The sequence below is a fragment of the Aythya ferina genome, assembly GCF_964211825.1.
Source record: "Aythya ferina genome assembly, chromosome: 3".
NCBI classification, from domain to species: Eukaryota; Metazoa; Chordata; class Aves; order Anseriformes; family Anatidae; genus Aythya; species Aythya ferina.
Genome location: NC_140298.1, coordinates 32,009,773 through 32,027,837, shown reverse-complemented (window position 1 = coordinate 32,027,837; position 18,065 = coordinate 32,009,773). Strand labels below are relative to the sequence as shown.

General features: G+C 38.8%; 1 protein-coding gene across 3 annotated transcripts in view; it reads left to right on the top strand.

Moving 5' to 3' along the window:
• Positions 1-3,906: 3,906 nt before the first annotated feature.
• Positions 3,907-18,065, top strand: part of RMDN2 (regulator of microtubule dynamics 2) — a 50,786-nt gene continuing 36,627 nt past the window's right edge. The window contains exons 1-5 of one of the 3 annotated variants that reach the window (XM_084512691.1): positions 3,907-3,980; positions 4,694-5,163; positions 12,705-12,897; positions 13,891-13,993; positions 16,148-16,208. In XM_084512691.1, the coding sequence (XP_084368817.1) occupies positions 4,712-5,163; positions 12,705-12,897; positions 13,891-13,993; positions 16,148-16,208 (809 nt within the window). In that variant the 5' untranslated portion in view covers positions 3,907-3,980; positions 4,694-4,711. Of the gene's footprint in view, positions 3,981-4,025; positions 4,261-4,289; positions 5,164-12,704; positions 12,898-13,890; positions 13,994-16,147; positions 16,209-18,065 lie in introns of those variants that run through there. The other 2 variants (XM_084512690.1, XM_084512692.1) reach the window with 2 other exon arrangements.

The window sequence follows — 18,065 nt, the reverse complement described above, 5'->3', positions numbered from 1 at the left end:
CCTGTTGGTCCCCACCACTTGATGATGTACACATAGCTGTACTGGCCTAGACAAAAACTTGAAATCAGAAGGGAAATTTTTGACAAACTCAGAAAGGCTGGTACAAAAATGAGGCAGAAACGATGGAGGAACATGCCATATCCCCTGAACAAAGTTAGTGTTTTTATGTGAAATTGCAGACACTGTAGGGACCTACATGTATATTAGCCATATTGGAGGGACAGATCTGTGGAGTTCAGAAAGGGGCACTGCCATTTGCAGGTAGAAACTGTAAAGCTCTTTAAAATACCTTTTAATGCTCTGAAATAGTATAGGGAAGCAGAAAAAAAGGACATTTCTTATTAAATAAAAGAAAATAGATTGGGTGATGTGGCATACACCTACACATACGCATGTGTATTTGTAAAATTTTGATGGACTTCTGAGGATAATATACTTGTAGATGTAAAATATATGTTTGTACACATGCTCTTCTTATGTTTTCATGACTATTCATATCTTTTTTCTCTTTGATGTATACTTTAGCATTCCCATGAAAACTTCTCTTTGTGAAAGCATCAGGCAGCCCTATGGAGTTAGGGCTAATGTAACCTTGCATATGTATTCTTATTGTTGTCTCCACAACATACACAAATTATTTTGGGCTGCCAACTCTCATTTATTGTACCAAGGAAGATGAATAATGTACCTTGGCCTAAAAAATTAAGATAGGTTGCATAAATACATCTTGATAATGTCCTTGAGATTTCTAGTGAGATGAAGACAAACACAAAGAAGCAAGAACAGCACTTTTTTCCTTTTTTTTTTTTTTTTTTTTCTTTTTTAACACCATGGCATTAGTAACCATTTTTGCTTAGCTGAAATTGCAGCACTGGATCACATCAACACAATAAATAAATGAACGGATGGTTCTGTTGAACTAATTCATTGAACTAATGAAGCCAAGTTTCCTATCAGGTTATATTTGGTAATTCAGTTCCCCCTGCAAAATGCATTTCTTCTGTGTGAATTCTTAGTTGTGTAACAAGGAGTGAGCAATATCCCTCATAGTTGGGGAGCAAGTTCATAATTTTCCCCTTTAAAACACCAAGTAATTCAAAGAAACTTTTCATTACTTACTTCTCTGTTAAATTTAACTGTGATCAGGGAGAGATTCAAAAGTACTGGAGGGGATGCAGAGGTACAGTTACTTGTGCACACACAGAGGCATAAAATCAGTGCAGTTATAGCAATTCATCTCCTCTGAGAATTATGCTAAACAGTATATCTTTATTTGAAAAAATAAATATCAGTGTGTTATTATTGATCCCCTATGACTCCAATTTATTAATTTTTCATTAAGGGCAATTGCCCAGGGCAAGAGCAACAGAGAATATTGACAAGATTTATCAAGATATATTTATGCAAGTCGGACAGTGAATGTTTTCCTTCCTTTTGAGGTAAGTTAGAATTTTATTTTATTTTATTTTAGAGCATATGACTTGGGAGAATTCAATAAAACTTGACAAAACAGTAGGATTTCTGACAGACTGGTAGCAAGTCTGGTCAAAGGTATTTAAACTTTCACAATATTTGGTGATTTATTAACAGGGTTTGATTATATGCTTACAACTGCTGAAATAATAAGTATGAAGTGTTACTAACAGATGAAAAAGTTTCTGTATTTGTTACAAGCAGCAGGTTAATATCTAGGTAGGGGCCATTTCCAGAAAGAAAAAAGAAAGAAAAAAAATTAAAAATTACAGCTAAAGAATTTTATATTGATTGTAAAATATGAATGGCTTTCATGCAGAAATTAGAACACCAGTAAGTTATTAATATGCATCTTGGCTGGAAACAGCATACATTGGTTACTTATAATGTAATGGTGCTTTCACCCTTTGAACTCAATTGCTCAATAATAAGCTAACTTTTCTAGTCTGACACAAAGCTACTGTCCAAGCTCAAAATATCCCAATAGACCAGTTAAACGACACAGCCTGGTGTTACACGAACAGTGCTGTGAGCAGGCAGGTGTGTCTGCGGTGCAGCTCGGGAGTGCTGAGCTCATCTGGCAACATCTGCCTGGGGCAGGTGGGGAGGAAGGCAGGATGCTAACAGGGTCTCATCACATCAGAGCTGCTGACCATCATGAAACTTGCAGGAATCTCAGTATATTGACTTCTTTCTTTTTCTGTCAAAATTTTCTGAAGATGCAGGAGCTACTGGGTGAAGAAAGTGTCATGGTATTAGGGGACAGCAGGACAGTGCACTGACAAGGTGGGAGCGTAAGCTCTGTCTCCTTAGGAAGTAGAGCTAAAAGTACACTGTTTAGCAATGAGCCTGACGTTGTCTAACAGACAGCTGTCTGGACTTGGATGTTTATTAGGACTTCAGGTACAAAGTCTGGTTTGAACTAGAAAAAAAATACACATGCAGAATAACAGCACTTTCCTAAAAACAGTTCTTTTCAGTTTGCTTAGAATAGTTATCAGATTTAGGCTATTTTAATGTGCCAAGTCTAGGTAAATCAGTGTTTAGGTCCCAGCGTGGGGAGCTGTTGTCCTCTGGCAGGTGACACGCATGCAGTGACTCCTACACTTCAGCATTGCAATGCCTGGGTAAGGTGGCTGCAGGTGCAAAGCAATTTAGGACTTTGGATCCAGACCTGTGACCTGATTTTCAGAGTTGCAATGCATCCAGAGAAACTAATGGCAGATTTAGAAAGCAGTTCTCACAGACTATTATATCTGAAAGCAAGTTGCCTAGTCTAAGGCCGCAGGCCTGTTTCAGCTATGTTTGTCCTCAGATTAATTATCTTTTTAATAACCTTTCCTGTTTTATTTGGCTTATAGAAAGATTTTTGGCAAATGGTGTTGAAAAGAGAAAATACAAGTAAAGGTTATCCAACAAAAATTTATTACCACTCCTAAACATTTGAAATACGATCAGCATGAGGATTCATGTAATACAGTTTTGTTTTTAAACACTAATGAATTATGTAATTTAAAATAATTATTTCTATCATAGTGAAAATTGTTCTTTGGAAATTAGTGAAGTTTCTATAAAATTGAAGAGCTTACAAATTTCAAATTATGAACATATGAACAGGCCATACTTTATTATTATTATTATTATTTATTTTTTTTTTTAACTGGGAAAATTGTAGAATATTGAAACAGGATTCATTTTTCCATCTTAATAGACGAACCTTCCTCTCAGGTTGTAATTTGGCCTCCCATAAGGCTCATTTCATCTTCAGGTTCTCAATGGGGAACTAGTTAGCAGTTACTATTATTATAAAGGAAATCTGTGTTCAAAGATAAAGAGATATTAGACTATAAGACTAAAAGATAGATTTACATTTGCTAATTTGCATTAAGACTGAAATTCTGTTTGGGAACACAATTTATGTTCCTGGTACCTGTTTAAGGTGTTTTTTGTTGTTGTTGTTGTTTGTTTGTTTGTTTTTAATAACTTTTCTTTGTTCCTGAGTGATATGGCTGGGGAAAGCTCCAACTGTTGAAGATCAATCTCTTGTCCTGCAGTCGTAATAATTTCAGTAAATGCCTTTTGTGTGGGCTCTTGCAGAAGAACCCGAGTTTGTTTCGCAGTTCTGGCAGGGCACGTTGTGCACGGGCACCCTCCTGGAGCCTTCAGGACAACGGCTGGGCACAGCGAATTGTCTCCAATGGTCCTTTCTGCCAAGCCAGCAACAGGAGGAAATACTGCCATAAGGCGAAAGAATGGTCTTGTGCCACAGGTACGAGTTTGGGGCTGTAGGTGCAATGCATCCCACACCCTGTCAGACTCAAGTTCCTCCTTGACTTTGGGCAGAGTGCAAGAGACTGGAGAAACACGCTCAGTTTGGGGCTGGCAGGTGGCTGAGGTACTATTAAGCCTTCATGCAGCCGGTCAGGGCTTTTTGGTGCTTGTGCAGCACCAGGCCTCCCCCGCTGCAGCGCACACCCCCCCTCTGCCTCCTGGGAGTAGCAGCAAAGGTGAAGCTCGCAGAAACCAGCACCGGCAGCCCGAAGGCAGAGCCATAACAGCACAAGCCGCCCCTGAACGGCCACGCCGCTCACCCCCTGCGGCAGGCGCGGCTCTCGGGGACCCGGGGACCCGCACCCGGCCCGGGGCTGCCACAGGGCGGGCCCCGGCAGCCGTGCCCCGAGGCCCGGCCGCTGCCTCCCTCGCAGGCCCGGCCCCCTGGATCCGGGTCTCGCCGCCCCCAGCGCCGCAGCGGGGCCGTGAGGCGCGGCGGGCCCCGGGCCGGGCCCGGTAGGTAGCGGGGGGCGAGGCGGCGGCGGGCGCGGGGTGGGCGCCCTGTGGGGAGGCGGCCGCGGGGACCCCCCTGCTGGGCTGCGGCCCGGCAGCTGAGCGCTGCGGCAAGCCGAGGACAGCGGGTTTGGGCGTTAAAAAAAAGGAAAAACGTCAGCTTAAAGCAGCCGGGAGGTCAGAAGTGAAGGCTGCGGTGCTGTGCGGGTAGGGCAGCGTGCTGCCCCGCTGCCCCCCCTCCGGCAAAACAAGTCGCTGCCGGCTCGGTTTTGCTGTCATTGCACACAGGCTGCTATTGCAGAAGCTGCTGGAGTTGCACTGTGGCTTCCTATCTGCACCGGTTATCCCAGCCTCAAGCTTTTGCGATTTAAAAGCGAAGTCAGTCGTTTGGGTAGAGGGGGAGAGCGTCTTTAATTCTGTGACTGTTGTCTCCCAGTTGTAGGAGAGCGCAGAAATGTCTCGCTTTGAAAATAAAGGACTGATACTGGGCATCATGGCAGGGACTGCCGGAATAAGCCTGGTCCTGATCTGGTACCGCAAGGTCCGAAAACCTGGTGCAGCTGTGCGTATACCTGACTTTGCAGATGTAGGTAACAAGCTTAATTCTGTAGGCATGCAACATGAAACTCATAACGAGCAAGGGGCAGTAATGGTTTTACACAGGAGGCAACTGCAGATACTGGAAAAATTGAATGACTTGCTAATAAGCGTGGATGAACTGAAGAGGGAGGTGAAGTTTCTGAAAGAAGCTATTCCAAAGCTTGAAGAGCTTGTTCGAGACGAGCTCCAAGGGAAGGGAGATGCTCAGAGAGTTAGCCCATCACACAGAGCAGCAAGGCGGAGAAAAGCTGAGACAACTCCTGCAAAAGAAGCTACCAGCTCTGAGGAGGCAGAAAGTGAAGGAGGGTGAGTCGATAATATTTTGTTTATGCTACATATGCATTGCAATTTGCATCAATACGCGTGTGAAACTTTGTATTGGAAACAGTAGCCCTTCAAAAGTTCTACATATGTTTTAAAGTTCTCTCCAATCAGGAAAAAAATCAGATGCTTTTAAATCAGAGAGAACTGTGGATGACCATCTGTAAGTCTGCACGACATGTGAAGCTGGTTTAATACGAAGCACATTACAGATTTCCACCAGCCTGTTTGGCAACCATCTGATGCAGTATTGCTACATAGCTATGTAATGAGAGGCAAAGTTCATGATAATGCTGTGATTTTAAGAGTGCTTCCAGTAAGACAGTAGTCTTGTCTCAGGTCTCTGATAGAACTTGTTCAAACTGTAGGAGTGCTCTTGTGCTTTTCATGGTAATTGTCTCCCTTGGGCCTTAAAGATGAGTTCTTACAGTGTTCCGCCAAAAGGTATTATGCACCATGGAAGTTATGTCTGAATGCAAAGCATGTACAAGTGGCAGTTTGTTTATATGCATTTGCTATTGTGTATGTTTCCTGCTGGCTTAAAATTAAGCGTGAGGGATTTCAGGTACTGACTAAGGTACAAAGTTCCTGGTTTTGATCATGGCGTTTGGTCCCATTGTGGTTAATGGGGGCTTCAGTTGAGGAACATGCTGAAGGAGTTCAGGAGAACGTACCAGGAGTTCAGGAGAGGGACTATATTTTCCTATTGTCATATGTTGCCTAATAGACCCTACAGTAGTAATGTGAAAATGGTGATGACGTTACTTTCCAGTAATTACATCTTCGTTTTGATATAATCAGGTTAGATACTTGCATGCAATTTAATCAGGGCATGTTTATAGCAAATGTGGTTTTTTTTTGGTACCACCTCCTTGGTGTGGTATACAGACATAATGCTGCCTACACTAGTATGTAAATTGTCCATTGTAAGTCACTTTTTTTCTTTTCTTTAAGGAGGCTTTAATCAACGATAATATTCTGAAGAGAAAAGAATAATGCACATAATAATTAATGAAATTCTACTTTTGAAGAGTTTCTTCATACTCATTTTAAGTTCCTGTGGGCAGAATTTCTTCTTGTGTTATATCCCAGCTCGTATGCTTTGTAAGTCTTTTATTTTGAGACCATATTTTGAGATTCCACAATTATATTACAAATTAGTTCTTCATTTTTTCTTTACTTTAAATATTCAGTATTGACAAGGGTCATCAGAAACATTTTCCCTTCATGTGGCATTCAGTTGTTTCAGTTCTATAGTTCCTCAAATTATTTATTTTTTTTGGGGTAGGTTTGCAGAGGCCTTTGCACTGAGCATAAAATAGTTGGAGATGTAGGTAAAGCTAAAGCATGGGTTTACAAATAATCAGGTTCCTTGAGAACTAACCAAAGAAACTTGTTTGTTCAGGTTTTTCTCTGTGATGAAGAAACTGATGAGATGATCCGACACAAGTGATAAGAGTGTGCAAGAGCTTTGAATGTGTCCTTAAGAGAGGCCTTCTCTGACGAATATTCGCGTAGAATTGGAAGGAAGGAAGAGAATCCAAGGTTATAGATACCCAAGTGACTAATGCTATGTGCTTTATCAGTGCTATTTTTTAATCTCCTTTGAAAAGAGTTTTTTTGTGTGCGTTTTTTTCATAACACCTTGTACTTGATGTGTTTGTTTTGCATATCTTCTCTTTTTAAGATAGTTTGATTTCATTTATGTAATTTTCTTTTTGTATTTTTTTCTTCCCCTTATAAACGGACGTAGGGTATTAAGCCTACTGCCTAGCGTGCATACAGTTCAATTTTATATAGGTTATTTTGAGGTCATATGTAACGTCAGTGGCAGTTGTGCTTATTCTGTGAGAGGTTATAACAACACAGGTTTTTTTCTGGTTAGCACGCATCAGAAATTCATGTGTTCTAAGTATAAACACCATGTGCCTTGCTTTTTGTTCAGTGGTGAATCCACTTAATTTTTTTTGTGAAAATTTTTTTTTTCATTTTTTGTACACTATCTGAGATAAAGTACCTGCAAGGTGTTTCACTGCCCCAGCAATATTTTCATGATCCAGAAGACAGGATTTTATTTGTGTTAAGCAATTCTGGTTTTAAATGACACACGGGTAGATGCTGGGAATTGGCAGATGAAGTAATCATAAGAGTCTTATGCACTTGTGCTGAATAACTACATCAATTTCAGATTTGAAGAATTCTCCCAGCTTTTAATACTACCTATTTTTTTTTTTATTATTATTATTTTATAAACTATTTGATTCTGGCAGTCCTTGTTATGACCCTCACTGCTTTGATCTGTTTTGGCCATATTCCCAATGTCACTGTTGGTATTTAACACCTTGGAGAGAGAAGCTTTATATTTTGCCTTTCAAAAGTTATGTGGGAATTCTAAGTGGAAAAATATCCCTCCTCCCCCTTTTAAAAATAGATTTAGATATATCTTCACATAATAAAAGCTATCCTGTAGGAATGTGTGCTGGATGCATGAGACACTGACTGAATGCTGAAGAGTTCTGGTTTCCATCATTCATTCACTCAGTCTTTAAGATTTGAGGATTTGTAACAATCACACATTCATTTACAAATAGAATAGATTGTGTCTGGATGATCACCTGGCTTGCAGAGTTTCACCTAGTTCTGCCCTACTTGTCACTTTAAAGCCGCTTCCTCCCTGGTGCAGCACTGATGAACTGTTGACACCAGTGTCATGTTTGGCCTCAGTCTTCAGCAAGGCTTTGCTTCACCCAGGCTTTTCAAAATGCTTTTGGCATCAGTCACCGGAAAGGTTCACAGCAGTAAATAGTTTTCCTTCTGATGTTTTATTTATAATTTTTCTCTTAACATTTCCCTTCCCTGCTTCTAAGAATTTCTTCGCTTAACCATTTCTTCGTTTATTTTTGCTGCCCATTTGTTTTCAGTGCAATCTTTGGCTGACCTGACTCTGGTTTGGTAAACTTTTCCTCAAAGGCTGTTTATCAGTCCTGTTGGGTGTGTATGCTCTACTGGGTCATCCATGCCAATCTGATCCAGATCAGTCTGTGACATATAATCACCTTTCTACTGAATTAGCTGGAGCGGATGAGACAGGGTTTGTGTCAGCTTACGACTTTTTAAGTCACCGGGAAAACAACAGATGATGTTTGATCCGTCTCAAAGTTGGGGTGTTGTGAACGGCCAATACCTGGTTAGGCCCTGTGCCTGCCAGTTAAAAGGCAGGCCAACAATTTCTGAACCAGCAGAGCAAGTTTACACCCCAGCAGTGTTTTATACCAGGTAGCTCAGTTGTTTTTTGTGTGTTTGTATGTTGTGTGGTTTGTTTTGTTTGTTTGTTTGTTTGTTTTTGTTTTTAATGCAGTATTACCTGTCTGGATTTTGGAACAGCTTAGGCGCAGTGTGGTGAGTCACTAGCATGGTTTCCATTTGCTCTTTGGACTTTAAACAGTCCTGAGTGATCCAACACAGTCTTGTTGGTTGATCATTGCTCCTCACGTTCTTATCACTGTTTTCTCTTTTAAATAAAATCTATTGGTAATAAAGGTGAAAACAGTTCACACTGATTGTAGATAGTTTTCAAGTTCTTTGAATTTCTCAGGTATTAGTTTGTCACATATAAATATTCACTTTTCATAGAATCTAGGTTGGAAAAGACCTTCAAGATGGTGCAACCATAGAATCGTAGAATGGGTTGGGTTGGAATGGCCCTGAAAGACCACCTGATTCCAACCCCCTGACACGGGCAGGGACACCTCCCACCAGACCAGGCTGCCCAAAGCCCCATCCAGCCTGGCCTTGAGTGCCTCCAGGGATGAGGCATCCACAGTTTCTCTGGGCAACCTGTGCCTCACCACCCTCATCGTGGAGGATTTTTTTCTTATATCCAATTTAAACCTATCTTCTTTTAGTTTAAAGCCATTCCCCCTTGTCCTATCACTACACTCCCTGTAGGCCCCCTTTAGGTACTGGAAGGCTGCTGTAGGGTCTCCCTGGAGCCTTCTCTTCTTCAGGCTGAACAACCCCAACTCCCTCAGCCTGTCCTAACAGGAGACGTGCCCCTCTGGACTCGTTCTAATAGGTCCATGCCCTTCTTGTGCTGGGGCCCCAGAGCTGAATGCAGTACCCCAGGTGGGGTCTTACAAATCCCCTCCCTTGCCCTGCTGGCTACTCTGCTGTTGATGCAGCCCAGGGTAAGGTTGGCTGTCTGGGCTGCAATCACACCTTGCCAGATCATGTTGAGTTTCTCCCAACCATCACGCCCAGGTCCTTCTCCTCAGGGCTGTGCTTGATCCAATCACATTCAAACGTTTTCTATTTATCATCTGATTAAACTTCTTGCAGGAAAAAAAAAAAACAAGTGAAATAGCAGATATCAGTGTTATTATGCCTTGCTTTACAAATGTTTTATGTAATGACACTCAATCCTTTTTTGTTAATTTCCAGTTTGGATTACTTTGGTCATCCATTAGACTAGCAGTTTTTGAACTGTTGAAACACAAAACACATGCATTAATTTGCTTTGGTTTAGTACTGATATATATATATATATATATATATATATCAGTACTATATATATATAAAAGAGTACTATATATATATATAAAATATATATATATACACAAAGAGCTATAAAATTATATATATATATTATATATATAATATATATTATTATATTATTATTATATATAATATATAATATATATTATAATATTTTGTATTATATATAAAATTATATATATATAATTTTATAGCTCTTTGTAACATGTAGGTTGCAATTCTACAATGAGCAGATGAATAAGCCTGCTAGCAGGTTTGTTGAAATGAATTACCAAGCTCTTTGAATTGTAGTTTTATATCGTTAATATCTGTTATGCTCTTATTTTGTCCATAAGTGTCTGGAAATACTTCCTGTCTTGAAATAAAACTTGCTTCAGTTCAAACTGGTAAAGCACAGCTTACCTCATTGTTAGGAAAAATCCTAGCTCTGTATTTTTTTAAAAGGCTGTGTTGCCTTCGTAGCATGTTATGTTTTCATGCTTAAAAAGTTTCAACCACGATACGGACTGAATGGAGAGCTAGTAAGAAAATTTATGCCATCAGAAACAAACCAGAAAAAAAAAGTTTTTTGTGCCTCATTTGCCAAAATGGTTGAAGTGGTGTTTAATGTTTGATACTTGATTAAATTACCTTGCTGTTATTTTACCCCCGTGACTCCTGAGCAATGTGGGAGTTTGCCTGGGTTGCCTGGCTCGTGAGGTGGGAACTCAGCACGAGTTATGGAGGCCAGGGCTGTCACCTTTGTGCTCTCCCTGGAAGAAATGCCAGGAGGCAGCAGTGTCAGCTCTGGAGCTGTAGGAGTAGAGACGAAGGAGGAAGGGCCCTCTGAAAGCACTATTTTTATTTTTCTTAGGAACTGGGGAGAAACTTAGAGGAATGCTGATGCATCTCAGGTGGTAACTAGCATGCCCAAGCTTAACCACTTGGTGTTATTTACACTCCCTTGAAAAATTTGGTATCAGGACAATTAATTTCTGTCCTTCTCTTGAAAAACTCTGTTCACTTCAAACCAAGCTGAAGAGGATTTTAAACATTTTGATTCTTTCGTTTGCAAATGGAAATAAACTTTGCTCAGAACAGCAACATAGAAACTCCAGTGCCTTAGCTTATCTGTGTCTGACTGATGTGAGCAGGCACAGGGTAGTACAGCCTGTTGCAGTCCCTAGAAACTACTGGCATTGTCTTATACTGAAAAAAAAAAAAAAAAAACATTTGTGTTTTTCATTTCCCAGAGGTTGTTTGATAGGTATTGGTTTGCCACCATTGAAACATGCAAATGAACAAGCGAATTCAAATTGTTCCCTCTGCTGTTTCTCAGCACAGCCATGGCCCAGAGGTCATGTTTCCCTAGGAGAGGTGGAATGAGAAGGGCTGATGTGGTACGGTCTGATCCGAGGACCTCATTCTTCTATGGTTAGCTCCTTAGTTAGTACTCCTACAAATTCAGCTTGAATATGGTGGGATTCTGTGGCCACTTCAGTACAACTATGGAAGAACAATATGCTCTGGTTTTAAAGATGTTTCAGAAAAGCAAAGTAAACATTCAATGACTTATGAATACAGACTCTGAGGATGTAATATAGGTTTTATTATCAACTTCAGCATTATCAAGATTTGCTGTTATAGAAAGCAAATCTATAGGAATCTATGAGATTTCTCATCTCTGCTCTGCTTTAAGTTGTGTGGCTTTTTTTTTTTTTTGGGGGGGGGGGTGAGGGTTATTTGTTTGAACATGTATGCACATTTTAAATATATTTTTTAGTAAATACAAAACTTTTTAGACTCGTCTTTCCTATATTACTTTGTTAATTTGGCAGAGAAATCGTCATGCCACATCTTGCAGTTCTGTGCCTTCGTAAGTAGCTGTAAATGGTCATTTACAAGCTGCAAGTGGATCTGCCAATGTTTTAGGTCTGGTCACTTCCTAAAGCAACTTCTTAAATAGAATATTTGAAAACCATAATTATTAACCTCCATTCATATTGCTAACATTCTGTACTGGTTATATAGATGCAAAAATCAGTTTTTATATATTTTGACTGTCCTGATTATTGAGTTGCTTAATGTATCTAGTGTGTTGCAAGCTTTTTCTGCTAGTCGTTACCGTTTAAAAATCTCTCAGCTTAGCAGCTAATACTTCTAAATTATTATTTTTCATTAGAACAAGATTATCAAAAGTTAAATGCAAAAGATCAGGCTTTTCTGCCATAAGCAAATGGTTACTTTTTAAAAGTAAATGCTGTTCAGCTGCTTTATGTGAAATTGGAGGGCACTAATATATGCTCAGTCCTTTGGACAGTAAGGCCACCTACTTATCTCTGTGAGGTATTTATGGCTTTTGTCAACATTTCTTTGACCTTGCCTGCCTTGTGCTGAGTACTTCTGCGCTGAGCGTAATGAATTAATATAAGCTCTTTCCCAATTTCAGATATTCTGACCTTCAGAATGTACAAAAGCTAAGGAAAGAAATTGATAACAATGATATTATCACTTATATTTAGATCTTTGAAGTGTTTAACAGAACGTTGTGTAAGTGATTCTTATAGCACTTGTGGTTTGGTTAGTAAGCCCGTGCCCATTTCAAAAAATACAGAAATTGAGGCCAAGAGTTCAAGAGGCCTATTCAGGGTTGCAAAGCATGTCATAATACACATTAATGATTTAAAGTGTTCTGTGTTAGAAACACAAGGACACATGTGTTTCTAATATGTATCTAAATTTTTTCAATGTAGTATTAGGCAGGACAATATAATTACTTGCCTGTTGTGTTTGGAATTATGGTTATCCTTTTGAAGATAAAGGTTCTGTAACAACAATAAGCTTGATTCCATGTATTAAAAAATTATTTTCAGGACAAATTGAATAAATTACACTCTGTTTTTTGTTTTGTTTTGTTTTGTTTTCACTTTAATTTCACAGTAATTTGCCCATATTTGTAGAAAAGATGGTTATTTATTTTCTGTGTTTTTTAGTTACCTCACAGCTCATACTGATACTGAAGGAGACTCTGAGGAAGAAAAGGGGTGTAAGAAACCACCTGATGTCACTGTGCAGTCAGAAGAAGAAGAGCTACTTACTCTTCTACAGCAGGTGGACAGTTTGCACAAGGGTTCAGAAGATGATAAAAAGGAGAGCTTCAGGCTGCTGCTTGAGAAAGATGACAAGGTATTAAAGGGTAAACTTAATATTATGTTGCTATTAGCTTATGGTTAGCTCTACCTCTGAGAACTTCCTTAACGTAAGCATAAAAATACACTCAGGAACAGAAGATGCAATTTCATGCTCACTTTAAAAATATGGTGAAAAATAAATATTTCAAGGTGGTACCAATATTCATGTTGGGTGGGCATGGAAGTTGCGTTATTTTATATACCACCCAGGCTCAGTAATTGATATATATAATTTATATACCACCCAGGCTTTGTTTGGTATGTGTATTCTTACATGCAACAAAGAAATATATAATGGGCTTTTCTTCTAGATAAATTAAACTTTCTTTGCTGGTTTTAGAATTGCCCATAGGAGAAAGTCCTGTGGAATAAGATAGTATCCTGACCAAGTGTCCTGAAGAAATGACATTATGAGCCTGTAATCTGCTTATACCTTTATGGTAATCTTTGTGTGAATTTTTCCTTTGATGATTTTACTATGTACTTGTGTAACTCTTGATAAAATTTCAAAATGTTTTATGGTTAGTGCTTTTTTCAATGTATCATTTTCTTCTGATTTGACAGACATAAGTAGTTCTGATTTTATTTTTATTTACATATTGAAATACCCAAGCAAGTAGATGAGGTACTACTTGAAAGTGAATGTTGTGCACATTTCATTCCTAAATAAAATATGCATCACACCATTCAGGGAGCTGTTGTGCTTTACTGGGTTACCTTTATATTTTTAATTAAAAAACAACTGTAAAACTGTTTTTTTGAAATAAAATTATTTAGACTGTCTAGGGTATTTCCAAAAGCTGTCTTCTCCTTTGGCAATTGAAAATTGGTATCTGTTTCATATATGGAAATTAGAAGTTCTATAGAAGGATACGAACTGTCCAATGGTTTATGCCATGTTCCTCTAACCTACTCTAAGTATTATTAAAGAAAGCTGTGTAAATCCCATTCTGATCAGTTTAATTACTCAGCTGTCCTCTACTTTCAGTATGAAAACTGTGTGGACTTTCTTTGGAGAGTTGCACGTGCTTATGGAGATATGTTTGAGATGACTGCTGATACTGAGGAGAAGAAGAAATATGTTTCTGATGGTAAATACATAAAAAATGTTTGTGTATAATGTCATGTGAATGTGGTGAAACATTATTTGAGCTTCAGTACATTTTTCCAATCCAGTAAATGTGAGCGTTTTTGCTGTAATAAAAACGTTTTGCACAAAAAAATGCAACCTTACCTAGCTTCAGTCCAGTCTTTCCTCATCGCAAAGATCTGAAATTGGTGCGGAAGTATTGCTGGACATGACTGAAGGCTGTTGGCTCTGGATGGTGCCTTAAAATCCTTTATTTTGATAAGAATCAGATGGAAAGAGGATGTGCTGACAACATCTGTCTTCTTTAAAGGAAGGTTTGTTTTTCTGCTTTTCTGAGGCAAAGGAGCACTCCTACAAACGAGCAGCCTCTTTTGTGGTGGTGGTAGGGGTAAAACAGTGAATCTGGAAACACCGTCCACAAGAAACATAAGTTAGGTGTGACAACTGAAGATGTTGCTTCCAGTCTTCTCTCCCCATCTATCCTTTTTGACAACTTAGCCTTAACAGGCTTCTGATTTTCTTCTTCATAGGTCTTTTTTTTTTTTTCCTGTTGTTGCTTTTAAAAGCGTCTTCCCCCTCCTCCCCCCCCCTTTTTTTTCCTGTCTAGTTGTATTTTACATTTACAGTAAAAAGTTTACAGTTTACATTTCCTTTTTTATTTTGGACCTTCCCTTGATTGCAATAAAGCCTACTTCTTTTCTACCTGTGTCACCCTACTCAAGTCTGTTTGACACATTGTTCTTATGGTAATCCTTTTTGCCTGTATCTGAGAATGTCTCTCTCTCTCCTTTATTTATGCATTTCCTCTCCTTTTTTTTTGCTGCAGCAAATTAAGGTTATGTAAGTATATTCACAACATTCAGGTTGTTTTATCTTTTGTGACTATTTTCACGTATTTAATTATTTATTTATTTTCCTGTCAACAGTGACACCATCACTGAAAAAGCAATTTTGACTGCCCTTTGTCATCCTTGAAGGCAGTGTCATGCTTGTGGGCTGTCATTACGTATTCTATAACTAACCTTAGCTTGTCCAAGTTCCCCATCCCTATCCTTTTATCATCTAAATGCTCATGAAGACTTGTGCTATCTTAACTACTTAATTGATGCTCTCTTTGCTTTAGTAGCAGCTTAGCTTCTTTGTACGTAAGTTGCATATTGCTGTGAAGATTATGACACAAACTATGTTACAACAGTGAACTCTGTTATTGTATCCTTTGCCTTTACCAGTAACTAGATGTCACCTGTTTCAGGAAGATAATGGCATAGCAAAAGACAGGGAGAGAAGGAATGATGTTTGGACTTAGGTGTTGAGTAATCAGCCTTGGCTGTCTCATTCTCACAAAGTGCTGGGTGGCGGCAGCCTTTTTTCTCTGTTTTTGGAAGTAGTGCAGAGGGATTGAGGCTGCGGGGGAGCTGGCAGTAGTTTTGTGTTTTTCTTCATTCCACTAGGTTGGAGGATTGTGTATGCTGCTCTTTGTTTTTATGCAGTTAACTAGTAATACAGAAATGTCAGTGTGGTTTAATTGGTTGCAGCTGAGATCTTGCAAACTGTAAGCATCTCTTCTGAACATCGTACTGGGTGTGTGGGTTTGATCAAGCCACCTACTGTCATCTTTATTCAGTTAAAAGTGGAACCTAATGAAGGTCTTTACTGGAAATGAAATTTAACTAGTTCATTCTGTACCCAAGGCAGAAAACAGCTCTGCTGTGTTGTTTTTTTTGTTTGTTTGTTTTGTTTTGTTTTGTTTGTTTGTTTCTTTTTTTTTTTTTTTTTTTTTTTTTTTTTTTTTTTCCCTGACAGGTGCTTCTCTAGCCTGCTTTTAAGGGAATTCTATCTTACAAACACAGCCACCTTCAACAGTCTCGTCTAATCCTTCCCTCATTTAGTTGCATCTGAATTAATGAAATGAACTAAGAGAAAATACAAAACAGCAACGATTTTATATATATATTTATATATATAAATAAAATGGGGGGAGAACACTATATATGTATGTAAATGATGTAAAGCCATGATTGTCAATCTATATGTTTGTAAGAAGAAGAAGCAATTTATTTGCAGCTAGAGTATATCTGATTTCTTGGTTCTTGAGCGTTGCCTAAGATGTGGAAGAGTACAATGAATCTTTTAACATATTGTGTTCCTTTTATAGGAAAGGATAAAGCTGAAAAGGCTGTCCAGCTGGATGCCAGCAGTGCTGAGAGTCACCAGTGGTAAGTTTGAGAAAGTGATTTTTATTTTTTTTTGTAGTTATATATATTTTCAAATTCAGCAAAAAGACGGCTGTCTTTTGGCTATAAATAGTGCCCACAGCAAGTTGTATTTATCGTGCTGGAGTTGGACAGCAATTTGATAAAATATTCATTAATAGTTTTATGGAAGTCAATTACTGTCAGTTTTAGCTAAAAAATTACATTGAAGTATTTTGTGAAGCAGTTGTTATAGCATGTTAAACAGCTTACCAACCATACTTTAGTAAGTACTATGAAATCGAGGTGTAAATATTTTGCTTAAATCAGCGTATGACTGCTCAGAGAAACCATAGCTTTCTATTAATTTTCCTTTCTCAACAGTTTTCAAAATAGCGTCCTTCAGTCTCATATTGTCTTTACATTTACAAAAAGTAAGCACCCTCCCAAAATTTTGATAATCTAAACTCCAATAATTAAAAAAGTGACAGCATTGTGGAAGTTTGAAATAACTTGTCAGTTTTTGTTCTATCATGTCATCTTCCTCTAAGCCTTGCACTTGGATTAATTTCATAGACCTTGCCAGAAATTAACAATCTTTTTGCAAATTGAATATTTTTTTTTTTATCCAATCAATGTTATCAGGTAGAAGGTAATTCTGCTGAGTTCTAACCAGTAATTCCTCACGTTGCTCTTTTGCTAGTCAATTTTATTGAATTTCTGATTTCTTTTCTAATGCTCTTAGCTTTTCCTTTCCAGCTTAATTAAGAACATAGAAATCAAGCTGGATTTCTATGGATTTCTATTTTATCAAGCTATGATAAAATTAATTAAGAACATAGAAATCAATTTTATCATTGCGCTTATAGGTTGGGAACTTGCTTATCTTTCAGATATCTAAACCCTATCCCAGGCTTCCTTTGCTGTCTAAAAAGAAGTAGCCACTTCTGAAGTGCAGTCCATCTGAGTTCATTTTACCCATCTGAGTCAGGGTGAGATTAATTTTTCCTCAGGCTCAGTTGACTACTTCTCCATTGCCAATAAAGGGAGCACATGTCGGCTAGCTCAAGTTTAGATATGTGATTAGATACAGATGATTTCATTTAATTAGGTGACTCTCCGGTTTGGTCTCTCGCTCCTCTGGATCTTCAAAGATGGCTATGTTATTCTTCCCGCCTGTGTTCCTGTGAGCATTGCCATATTTCTATGATTTTTGTTTCCCTTTTAGTTTATAGCAATTAGTGATCAAAACACCCACTTTGTAATAATGGGGTGCTGGACGTGGTGTGCTGTGGGAATCTTGGCTAAGCTTCACTGTCACAGAAATTTGCATTTACTTTTTCCAGTCTCTTGGAAGTAATGGTGACGCCTGTCTGGAGGTGAAACCTAGGCCCCAGGTGTTTGTAATGTGGCAGTTTACGGTAAAAAACTGTTGCTTTTGGACTTACCCACCTGCCTCTTAATGCCAATCAGCTGGAGGTTGCAACTCTGGTGGCAAAATTAACAGAAAATAGGATCATCTGAGCATCACTCCTCAATTCAAGGTGATTTGAAGCCCCTGTAGCTAGAGCACCTGCTGAAAGCAATTTGCAGCCATGTCTGGTGTTTGCCTGATCACAGTCATAGTCACTTCTTCGGATAATGCTGGTGTACCCCTCTCAGCTAAAGCTGGGCCTATAAACTATCACAAATCACACACATGCACGACTGCCCATTCCCCCCCCACTAGCCTGTGAAACCAACAGAATCTTGTAGTGTAAATTCTAGTGGCAGAAACTATGTTGACAAAAGCTTGCACGCTATTTGGGCAGATGTAGGTGGTCTGCTGGACTTCAGATGCGAGATCCTGTACTGGCAGGCACATCTAGCAAGGGAAGAGTT